The 12482-nt window shown below is 47.5% G+C and overlaps 1 protein-coding gene across 1 annotated transcript in view; it reads right to left on the bottom strand.

Annotated features, from left to right (window-relative positions):
- Positions 1–4153: 4153 nt before the first annotated feature.
- LOC125353719 (signal-regulatory protein beta-1-like) overlaps positions 4154–12482 on the bottom strand; it is a 62159-nt gene continuing 53830 nt past the window's right edge. The window contains exons 3-6 of the mRNA XM_048349376.1: positions 10140–10493; positions 8103–8420; positions 7374–7691; positions 4154–4269 (exon numbers count right to left, since the gene is read on the bottom strand). Coding sequence (XP_048205333.1) covers positions 4154–4269; positions 7374–7691; positions 8103–8420; positions 10140–10493 — 1106 coding nt within the window. The remainder of the gene's footprint in view (positions 4270–7373; positions 7692–8102; positions 8421–10139; positions 10494–12482) is intronic.

Here is a 12482-nt window from a genome sequence, read left to right as displayed (position 1 = left end):
GTAGACAGGTTAACATTCCAATCTACAGTGTAATAACGTTCCCTTTGGCAGCATCCTCCCCAGTATACATTGTAATTTTCAGTGCCAATGAATTGGTTTTCATGGGATCAGCTGTAGCTGGACACATAGGAGACTTCCATAGATCAAACTGGACACCATCTCCTCAGAAGCAGATAGGGGATATGAATGAAGTAATCGTAGTCTCAGTAGGAAGTACTGAGAGAAGTTCAACATCGCCAGAATCTGGTGGTCTCAACAATATTCTGAAAAGAAAATTAACTCAATGGACAGGATTGAAACCTGTAAAGAGGATCAGAGAAATCGGCTGTCCAAGGAAAATCTACTGAGATCCCACTTTTCTGGTCAGATGCAAGTCTGAGCACAGCTACCAGGTTGCACTCCTGCTGAGGAAAGGCCTTGCAAGAAAAAAGTGTGAGCCAGGCCGTGTTTTAGAGATGCCGGCACTTTGAAAGCATTTCTTGTTTGTATTTGTTTTGGTTGTTCCTGGGGTCTGATCTCAGGACCAGACTGCTTTCCTTGAGCTTTGTACTCAAGGCTAGTGCTCTACCACTTGGAGCCACAACTCCAATTCCAGTTTTAAGCTAATTCAATGGAGATAGAAATCTCATGGACTTTCGTGTCTGTGCTGTCTTCAAACCTTGGTGATCAGATCTCAGCCTCCAGAGTAGCTAGGTTTACAGGTGGGGGCCACAAGTTTGGCTGAAAGCACTTCTTGGACATTCTCAGTCACAAGTCTTTCTTTTCCAGTGGTAACAGTGTTGACATAAGTGGAAATGTAGTGAAGTGCATTTGGAAAATTTAACCTGGCCCTCCTGACACCTATTATGATAAGAATATGTCCTGGTCAGATGGGTGGACATGTGGAGTAGGCCTGGCTTCAACTTAAATTCAGAACTCACTGAGCTCACACTAACTGACCATTTCCTAGACAACCCACAATCATGTCAATATTACAGCATCACATTGAAATATGTATTGATTTTTTTCACGTATTAACTGTCATCCTGAACTGGACTATTTCAAAAATGAAGAACAAAACACATGGCAGCGGCGTTGGAGCTCTCTTGTATGGTAGCTTCTTTGGGCCATTACACTTGCATTTAGATAAGGCTTAGTGTTGAACATAAGGGTTTCCCTTGGCTATGTGTGCTCCAGCAGTCTACTGGCAGACCGGCTTCACATGCTTTCTCCTGACAGCTTTCCTTCCTCACTTAGAGCTCCAACAGAGTACTAGAAATACTTGACAAAGCAATATGACGGGGAAAAAAGAAAAGAAAGGAAAAGGCCTGAAAAGAAATAAAAGTGTAACTGCAGATGATTCATAATAGTCTTTGTTGGAATTTCCAAATAAAAAGCTCTCAATTTAAATTTAACTGTATAGTATTTGCATTTAGGTTCTAAGGAAAATAATCTGTAGAGAAATATATGTAACATATAATTTGTCCAGATTCGTTTTCATTTGGGGAAAGGAGTGATTTGCCATGAGCAGGCCAGAGACAGGGGGAAGCTGGTGGCATAACTCTCATTCTGAAGTTGAAGATCTGAGAACCTGGTAGGGAAGGCATGAGATGCTGGTGCAAGTCTGAAAGCACCAAAGGCAGCAGAAAAAGGATTCTAATGTCCAAAGGCAGGAGAATTTGGAGTCTCCCCACCAGGAGAGAGAGCAAGGTTGCCTATCCTCTGTGTCTTTGGTTCTTTGGTTCTCAGCAACTTGAAGGTTGCCCATCCACATTAGGTGATGCGGATTTTCCTAATTCAGTTTAGTGAGTCCCGTGCTAACTTTTGGAGAAAATTATACAGGCAGAGTAAAAGCCCAGAAAAACATCACTCTCCTGGTGGCCATCTTAGCTAGTCAGTAGCATGGGATCTGAAAATCATGCTTTAAAGCCAACTTGATCAGAGAAATCTAAAATCTTATAATTTAGCAAACAAGCCAGAAGTGGAAGTATTGATCAAATGGTTAAGCAATCATCCTTAAACCAAAAAAGGCAAGTGGGGGGCTGGAAATATGGCCTAGTGGCAAGAGTGCTTGCCTTGTGTACATGAAGCCCTAGGTTCGATTCCCCAGCACCACATATATAGAAAATGGCCAGAAGTGGCACTGTGTCTCAAGTGGCATGGTGCTAGCCTTAAGGGAAAAAAACACGCAAGTGAGTAATGAGGCTTTGCCCTCAAATCCCAGTACCAGCAATCAACATTAGCAACAAAGCAAAACTAGCTTGCAACTTTCTTCCTTCCGTCAATCCTGGAATGGGCCCTACCCAGTCACCAAGCTTCTTTCTTGAGATTCTCATACATAGTGGTGAACTCTTCAATACCCAAGCACTCCTCCCAATCAATTTCCCCACTGGTGGCTTCTTTAGGAGATCTGGGTCTCACTAGGTTTCAGCGCAAGCAGTCAGAAGAAAGTAAGAAAGGAAAGCAAATTCCATATACACATGCTTTGTGTGATAATGCCCAGATATCCCTCCTTTCTCCCTGTGATGTCATTTCTCTATTCTATTTTTTTTTCTGGAGAGTTACATTGTATGCAGAGACACCCAGGCAATCTACTACATCATCCCACATTTCTTTCATGTGCCTCTTAGCTCTTTAGAGGGTGAGTGACAATGGACTAATTTGCAAGAGTACCAGTTTTGTGACCAGACATAACCTAGGTTAACATTCTGTATCCAGGCCTGGCAATGGTGAATCAATGCCTGTAATTCTAGCTATTCAGAAAGCTGAGATCTGAGGATCACTCTTCCAAAGTGTGTGAGAGTGTTCTCTCCAATTAACCACCACAAAGTCAGAAGTGGAGTTGTGGCTCAAGTAGCAAGGGTGCTAGATTTAAGTAAAAAAAAAAAAAGCTAAGGGATAGTCTCCAGGCTTTGAGCACAAGCCCCAGAATCAATAGACACAAAAAAGTTAAATTTTGAATCCACCTGTGTGTAACTGAGAAATTTCAGTTCATTATAGATATATATATATATTTTCTTCCTCATGTCTTTATTTGAATACATCAGCTATTCCAATATGAATTTTAGCACCTTTTCATGTGTAGCCACCATCTCCCACCTCATTCCAGCTAAGCATGCATTCATTGAATCCTCCATGGTTGATTAAACTCAGAAAAAAATCACTCACTTATCTGTTCATGTCTACCGCTTCCCAACCATATTAAATTGACCTCCTCAGTTTCTCCACCACAGATGCACACACACCTCATGTTACATGAGCATTGCCCTACGTACACAATGGTGCTTCGTGACTGACTGAGATGTGGTGAGGATCACCCAGAAGTGTTGGGTGGGACCCTCCTCAGGTGCACAGGCTGGGCTCATCCCTCACATCCTCGGTGTTGTCAGTCAGTCCTCAGAGCTGCTTTTATAGCTTCAGTTCAGGAGCAGATTGACACATGTCCTGAGAGAAGGACATCTAGAACAGAGTCCTTGACAAGTTCCTGTTTGCTTTTTACCCCAGGCTGGATGTCTCCAAGTGTGAAGGCTTCAGTGACAGAGAGTCCTGCGTGGCAGGGCTGGAGGAAGGAGAGCACTGTGGACGAGATATCACATGAGTCCTGTCCTCCTTCGTGAATTGTCTCCTGAGTGCTCTTAGTTCCTGGTGCTGTCCACTCCTGGATCCCTGTCCAGAGTGGACAGGCAGCCGTGGGACAGCACTGTTCCCTTCCCTCAGCTTCCTGCTTGCATCCTGACTTTTTGTGCATTCTGCTAGGTGGAATGGTTCTCACTCATCCATTCAGCCAGAGTAGGGCCTGCCCTCAGTCTCCCCACCTGAGACTTTCAAAATTGCTCCCCATTGCCTTCTTCTTGTCCCATGGAGTTCCAGCCCTAAAGAAACCTAGCAATGGGCTCCAACGGGACCATGGCTTCCTTTGTCCTTCCTCTCACTCTTCATTCTACTTCCTCTCTGCAGCCGCTCAGACCCTGTGGAAACTTGTTCCATCCCCTTGGCCTCAGCCCTTCTGCAGCTCTCACACTTGCTCTGGGAACTGGGAACTTCTCAGAAGGCTCCATGAGACTTTTGAGGTGGGGTGTGGCCTATGTCCCCTCTGGACTCCATTGACTCTGACACTGTGTGACAGGTTAACTGGTGGCCTGCTGACCCTTCCTACGCCTGTCCTTCCTCCCTTTCAGCTTACCATCTGCTTCCTGTGGATGTAGATGGCAGAGACTCCAAATGCCAGCAGCACCTTGGTGCCAAGGAACAGAATTGTGAAGAGCACAGCAGGATTAAAGCACATGACATCTGAAACATCAAGGAACAAGAGGAGCCATTAGAGAGCCATGTGGAGTCCATTCCCACCCTGAGTCACCACTTGTCCCTCTGGGGTGACCTGGCCTACCACACTCTGAGAACTTTCAACCTCGGACCTCTCCTGGCTACCCTGGCTTCAAGCTGGAGGACAAAGGAAGAGGAAAGTCTATAATCAGCACCTGAGATCTCCTACCTCACAAAACTACAAAAAGAAGAACAAAACCAACAGAATGCTAGAGCATAAAGGGAATAATTTCTTTACGTTAATGCAAGTAGAAGACAGAGAAACAGTAAATAAGATTACTGAAACACAAAATTGGTGTACTGAAGAACCATAAAATTGAGATCTTCCCATTTGACTAATGATGTCCAAGGAAATGGACAGGTGTCCTCCATCAGGATGGAGCCAGGGGATGCACGGCTGATTCTAGAGACGCCACTGGGATCAGAAGGATGCATGTTGAGGAATTCTTCATGCAGAAAGTTGACACCAGAGAAGAGACACACCAAAATTCATCCAACAGCACAACCCACCACATATCCCCAAATACGAAAGTAAGTAATGAGAATGGCTCTACTAATGTCTAAGAAATCCAACTTCAGTAGTGGAAGGAGTGACTTTGGTCTGGTTTCAGGTCATGTTTCTGGGCTCTGTTGATTCTGCACACCTGGGGAGATAGACCATCCTGACTCTGGGGCCATGGGACAGAAGGTGCTCAGGCTGAGTCATGGAGTTCATGAAGGGAGGTGAGGGAGGGAGCGTGGGAGAGGAAGGGGAACTGAGTGAGGGGAAGGGAGAGGAGAGACTGGAATGGAGAAGCTGGGAGAGAAAGAGAGAAGAGCTGAGGACAGGAAGGAGCACCGGGAAGCTATTACCCAGTGACCTATCTCCTCCTGCTTGGACCCCATTTCCTAAGGCTTCCAGAACTTCCTCAAATGGCACCAGTGTCTATGGGCCATATGCTTGACATATGGGGGAGCGCTCTGTGAAGTGGAACCTTAAGGGAAGCTGAATTTGTCATTTTAAAATGAAATGATTTGTTAATGCCCAGATGTTTCCACAGGAAACTGTGACAAAGAATTTTGAAGTTGAATTAAATGGAGCAGCAGTAGTGCTTGCCTGTCACCCTAGCTACTTAGGAGGCTGAGATCTGAGGACCACAGTTTAAAGCCATTCCAGGCAGGAAAATATTGTGAGGCTCTAATTTCCAGTTTACCACAAAAAGCTGGAAGTACAGGTTTGGGTCAAGTGGTAGAGTACAATCCTTGAGCACAAAAGCTCAGTTCCAGCACCCAGGTCCTCAGGTCAATCCCCAGAATGGACACACACACACACAGAAGCGCACAAACACACACTCGCACACGTAATAAAGAAATAAAACAAAAATTATTGAGCAAAAAATTAACATAAAATATAAAACATAAAACAGTAACATAAAGGTATTATTAAAAAATATATGTTCTTGGCTGGGAATGTGGTTTAGTGGTAGAGTGCTTGCCTAGCATACACGTAGCCCTGGCCTTGATTCCTCAGCAACACATAAACAGAAAAAGCTGGAAGTGGTCCTGTGGCTAAAGAGGCAGAGTGCTAGCCTTGAGCAAAAAGAAGCCAGACATAGTGCTCATACCCTGAGTCCAATCCCCTACACTGCCAAAAAAAAAAAATATATATATATATGCATATATATATCCATACAAACACATACATATATATGTACATTCTCTTTTTTTTATTGAGTTTTATCTCTGCGCTGGGGTTTGCATTCAGGGTTGGGCACTGTCCCTTACCTTTTTGTTCAAGGCTAGCACTCTACTACTTGAGTCACAGCTCCAGTTCTAGTTTTTCACTGATGAATTGAAAACAAGAGTCTCACACACTTTTCATCCTGGGCTGGCCTCAAACCACAAACCTTAGTCCTCAGGCTCCCAAATCTCTAGTTACAAGTGTGAACCATCAGCACCCTGTATTCTCTCTTAGATATGGAAGAATTACTATAAAACATTTTCAACTATGCTAAGGATATTGGTTTTGTAGGATAATGTCCTTAATCACTTGGTCACCCAAATGTGGACTTTGATTACACTGGATGTCCAGCCTGGACATAACTCAGTGGACATGTTCATGCAGCGTCTGCTCACCTCTCTGGCAACAAAATTGTCCTCTGCTTCTTATTTTTACTTTTCCCACAGTCAACCCAGACACAGCACTTATGCACCAGAAGAGTCCCACAACACGATGTGCGTAGGGAGGACCCTGGATATTTCAAAAAGAGGAAAAGTGTTTTGAATTCCATGACAGGGAAATACACAGATTGGCTCTAGGAAGGACTCTAGCCAGCCGCTGAGCAGTGACCACTGAAGGGGAACATTTCACTCATTGGCACAAATTTGCTTCACAGGCTGCTGGTGGGGAGTCTTCAGGAACTTCAGATGTCCCTTGATAAGCTTATGTAACCCCCTTGTCTAAGGACATCAGCAGCATCCCAACCATTCCCCAGTCCTGATGTCCTCCTGTGTGAAACCCCTAACACTCAAGGAGTTTGTAGGTGGCAGTAGCTCAAAGAGAAACTTGTCTTTCCGTGTCGTGGATGCATAGTGAGGGCCCAGGTGGATTTGAGTTCATTCTCACAAATCAGGAGACACTGAGGCCCCGTTCTTGTGACTACCCAGGTTCCTACTTCAACCCCACAACCCCTAGAACGTCTTTTAGATTTAAATCAGCAGGTGCCAGCTTCTGCCAGGTGAGAATTTGGCTGTGTGTGAAAAAGTCTAAGTGGAATGGAGACTGGACAGAGGTGACGAAGACACAGGAACAAGGAGAGGGCCATGAGCAAGGAGAACAGATCGACTGTGGGGGAAGAAGGCAGGAGGCCGATGCCAGGGCAGGATGTCCCTCTCCTTCTCTCTCCTTCAATATCTGTTTATGTCCAAAGCTCCCTGGATCCCTGCACCAAGCTCCTCCCAGTGCCACTCGAGGTGCGAGCTCACTAGTAAACTCTATGTTCTAGAGTTCTAGATGCATCTGCAATCAGTACTCTACGTTATTTTGGACATGGAGAGAGGTTAAGTGGAAATGACATCTAGTGAGAGCTCACCAGGGGCTGTGTCACCGGCCTGCTCCTCCTCCAGGGTGAGGTTGGCAGTGATGGCGGGCTGGCCCTCATGCTCCGCCTGGCAGGTGAGTGCCACACTCTCCCTTTGCCCAGAGGTGTTCACCAGTAGCCAGCTCGTGTGGTTGTGTGTCCCATCCTTGTTCTCAGAGGTTGTCCAGCCCGCTTCTGTCAGTGACACTTTTCCAATCTCAATCCAGCTCAGCCGCAGGCTCGAGGGGTAGAAGTTGAATGCCAGGCAGGTGACGTTCACCTGCTTTCCTACCATGGTGGGCTGCTGGCTGACCTCCAGGGTGGGTGGCACTGAAACAGCACAGGTAGAGCCTCTGACCTTGTGTCTCAGAGACTCCAGAGGAGGGGCTGGAGCACTGAGCCCCAACACCAGGGCATGGGAATCACCCAGGACAGTGCTGGGCACATGGTAGGGTTCCAACATGAGGGTATTCAGGTGGACATAATCACTAAGCACAGCGCCTGCACAGTAGACCCACAGTAGGCTGCAGTGATGGCAGCAAAACCAATGAGAGCCACAGCACACCAGAGCTGGGTGTGCACACTGTGAGTACTTGTGCTGGCACACGTACAGGAAATGCAGCCTCCAACACAGGGCTGGGCACCGGGTTCCAGGCCTTTCAGACTGCAGAGCTAAAGCCCCGGGGAGAGACAGGCGTGGTGGGCAGGGGGGACCTTGGGCTGGGACTTGGGGTCATCTACCTCGGATGGCATCAGACAAGTAGGCAGTCCCACGAAGAGGGCCCCCGGGCAAGGTGACGTGGGCCACCTCGCAGATGACCTGAGAGTGGACGTCCCCGAGGGCCAGCTGCACCCTGGCTGTGCTGGAAACGCTGTAGGAGACGCTCTCTCCCTTGGGGTCCAGGCTGGTGTGGGAGGCAGAGAGCCACTTCTCATTTTTGAACCATCTCAGGGTGATGTTCCGGGGGGAGAAGCCGTGAGACTTGCAGGTGAAATTCACTGTCTGCCCAGGTGTGGCCCTGGCTGCAGGGCCCACAACCACGGGAGGCGAAGGTCTGGCTACAAAGGAGGATTTACACAGAGATGTGATTGCAGGATGCGCCCTTCCGTGCAGGAGAGACGCCGTGAGCAGCTCTCCCACACGCTACTGTTATTACTACTACTGTACACTATTATCATTACTACTACTACTGTTATGAAAACTGAACCCAGGGCCTCATGAAACTAGACACGTGCTCTCCCACTCAAATTCTCAACCCTAGCTGAGTTTTAGAATCTTCGGTCATAATTGGAAGCTTTACAACAGTACCAGAACAAGTGCCTCTAAATTTCCAGGGTGCAGCCTGGGCCTGGGATTTGCTTCCGGTCCCTTGGTGATTTCAGTGAGGAGCCTGGTGGGGAGCCATTGACTCCCCCTCTGTCCCATTAACACTTGAGGCTCAGAGAGGGAAAGTGAACTGTCCCATGACTGTTCACGTAGATGAGGTCATTTCCTACAAGGCAGGCCCTGCTCAAAGTGCCCCAGGCCTTCTGTCCCTCTGTCCTTCCAGACTCTAGGAGGGGCATCAGGGCCAGCTAAGGACAAAAGGCCACTGTGTGCAGCACCTTGTTCCAGGTCACAGACTGACACCTGGCTGGACTGGAATGTGGGACCAGACTAGGGATGGGCTTCGTCTCTAGTCATTAATCTTTGTGCTACCGACACCAGTGATGACTCTTACACACTTAGTGTGTATCCCTCCATCCTCTCAGAACCCTGATAGTCTTTAGCAATGACATTGGTCATCTAATGCACATGGCGGTGACAATGGACACCTTGATGGAAGCTAAGTCCCATCAAGAACCATGCTGTCCTGGGACAGCAGGCCCCTGTTGTGCTGAGGGCCTTAGCCACCATGGACTTGGCCCCTCCTATAAACATGGGGCTTGAGTTGGGTGATCTGATAGTTCTGTGTGCTGAGGATCATCAGATCAGGAGGTAGAAGGAAGATTGGAGGCCTGCAAGAAACCCAATGGGAGCATGTCTGCTACCTCACCTAGATCCCCAAATCCCCCAATCAGGAGAACTGAGCCTGGGTGGATGACCCAGCTCTACCCAGAGCCTCAGCACCCATGAGAGCAAGAACCTAATGCAGGGAGAACACACAGAGCAGGGCAGAGGCCCAACCTCACAGCCCTGACCACCAGGATGGACGCTCAGCAGGGAACCTGAGCCTGGGGAGTCTCCTCAGTGCTGCCTGTGAAGAAGACATCAGGAAATCAGGCCCTGCCCTCCCACCCTAGCCAGGCTGGTCCTCACTGGAGGGGAGAAATAAGAAGGGAGGGAGGAGGCACAGCTGTGAAGGAACAGAGCTTCAGCCTGGGCTGCTCCCTGCTTCCCGATGGTTTAGGGCAGAGCCTGATACACAGTAAATCCTCAGGCCTGTGGCATAGAAACAATTCTGTGCCACCGAGTACAAGTGCTCCCTGGAGACAGCGGGCCTTGCCTGACTGTGATGGGAAAGTCACTCACACTGTCTCATCTTCCTTCTTTGGAACCAAGGGGCTTGAGTGTGGAACAGGGAGACTAGGGGGCAGATGTCCCAACCAGCCGGCTATAGAAACTTGCAGCAGGCCGGGTGCACAGCAAGGCTTCACTGGTCCACATAGGGGAGATGAGAACACGAGCAGGAGCGCCCAGCACTGCCCCTTCTCCTAGGCTATGGGTCACAAAATTGAGGTTGTTATTCTGCTTTTATTGTCATACTCTTGGGGCAAAGGCAGCCACACTGTACTTACTATGCACAGACAGCTCAGTGCCTGATCCAGATTTAAACTCCCTGTCCCCAGAGGGCATCTTCTCGAACTTCACACAGTAGTAGGTGCCCGCGTCTGCTGGGGTGACATTCTGGATGCGGATGGAAAAGTCCCTGTTTTCTCTCTGTGTGGGATCTGCAACTGGTGTGATGCGGGGAGGGTATGGTTCTTTGAAATTGCAGATCAACTCCCAGCTTGGTCCTTTCCCCCTGAACCACTGGATGGGCCCCAGGGGGCGCAGGGAGGTCGCAGTGCAGCGCAGCATGGCCGACTGTCCAGCGGTGACAGACACCGCTCTGTCTGGCTGTATCACCTGCAGCTCATCTTCAGCTGCTCCTGGAGGAAACACAGTATTTATTCATTCTAACAAGACCCTGTGAGGATTCTCGTAGTTTCATCAACAGTGACTTTCACTGACCGAGTGTGCAACATGAGCCCAGCACACTGCTTGTGTGTATAGGTTGGGTCCTCACCTGTGCTTTAATACAAAGGAGAAACTGAGGCACAGAGTAGAAAATATCCATGGGAGAGCTCAACCTCCAGCCCCTGAATCCTCTGCAGTCCTCAGTTTCTGTCCACATGGTAGGTTGTACTTGCTGTCTATGGTAGTGGGTGGGTCATGTGACTCCTGGGGCCATGAAGAAATGAGCATGGGTGGCAGTACAGAGAATGGGCCTGGGAGCAGGAGACTCAGGGTCAGCTTCCCTCCTCCCCAAGCTGCACAGGTCCCAGGGTGGCTTTCCCCATCAGTCTGCTGTGACAGTGCAGCTTAGAACTTCCAGTGCAATATCATGCCTATTACAAAGAGGGAGTCAGAGTGACTAGCCCCTACCCCAAGACTTCACAAAATCCGAGCAAAAATAAGCACAGCACATGAACAAAGAGGGGAGAATTCCAGCTTTATTGCAGGAACAGAAGCTGACTGGCCCGGGACACGGTGCATACTTGGGAGCTAACATTCTGACGCTCAACAGGCTTCAAGCTGGGGTTTATAAAGGCCAAAACCACACCCAGGTGGCTACAGATGGCTTGGCAGGGCAGTTTCTAAGCAGTATGGAAAAAAATCTAAATACTATCAGTCTTAACCTTCAGCTAAGAATAACATCTTCAGTATAGGATTCAAATAGCAGCATGGAGACAGATCTTGACACAGATGCAGCGCAACATTTGCTAGGTAGGCCTGCCCATTACTATCCTTATTGTGATCAATTAAAAATACGGTATAGTCCAAGACCTTGAGCAGGCCTGAAAAAGTAAAGTTCAAAGACTCATTCCCATGTTTGGGGGTTTTATTTGGGGCCTATACTTTAGGCTGCTTGGCCTCAGTTACTCCATTTTGGATAAGAAATATGTATCCCCTCATCAATGCCAAGTCCACAGACCCAAGATGTACAACTAACTCCATGTAGTTCTACTCAGTAATCTGGGAAAAGTCAATGTCTTTAAGCAAGAGGATGAATGGAGCTTTACCTTGTACAAAATGAAGCAATTAGCTCATATGAATCCAAGACCTAAATGTAAAATCTAAGACTGAAAAAGCTCCTAATTCTGAGAAAAAAATAAGTAAACTATTTATGACATAACATTTGGTAATTACTTCTCACACATGACAACAATGTCACATACACTAATAGAATAAATTCATAGGGTGAGCTTACCACCATTTGAGAGTTCAGAAAACAATACATGCAAAGTATGTGTCAACAGTGACTATTGCCAAGAATACATAGCATACATAGAACTTATTGACAAAATAACCCACAATTCACTATTTTTTAATGTGTTGCTTGTGGGCCTTGAATTCAGGGCCAGGGCACTGTCCCTGTGCCTCTTTGTTCTCAATACTAATGAATTATCACTTGAGCCACAGCCCCACTTCTCGTATTTCAGTGGGCAGTTGGATACAAAAGTCTCATGGGGACTTTTCTGCCTGGGCTAGCTTTGTGCCACGATCCTCAAATCTCCCAAGGCCCTTGTTCAAGCTCAGGACCCTCACCAAAACCCCATAACCAACCAAACAAACTAAAAAAATCCATAACCCCAAACCCACCACCGCATTTCAGTTTGTTCCATGTCCTGTTCCAGACCATGTGAGGGCTCCCATCTCATGCAGTGTGAAAGCCAAATTGATTGACTATAGCACAATGAAATTTATTCTCTGGGAATTACTTGTCTGTGCCCCTGTCGGGAAGCCCCTCCCCCAGGTGGCCAGGATCTTCACCAAGGCACCTGCTCTAAAGTTTTCCTCAGATTTCCCCTCAGTGTTGACCACCCAAATGCTTTCCTTTTTGTGCATTTCTAATGCAGTTACTCTGACCCTTTACT

This window comes from Perognathus longimembris, chromosome 6 (genome assembly GCF_023159225.1).
Source record: "Perognathus longimembris pacificus isolate PPM17 chromosome 6, ASM2315922v1, whole genome shotgun sequence".
Classification (NCBI taxonomy): domain Eukaryota; kingdom Metazoa; phylum Chordata; class Mammalia; order Rodentia; family Heteromyidae; genus Perognathus; species Perognathus longimembris.
The sequence above is the reverse complement of the archived record's forward strand: the minus strand, read 5'-3'. Positions and strand labels throughout refer to the sequence as shown.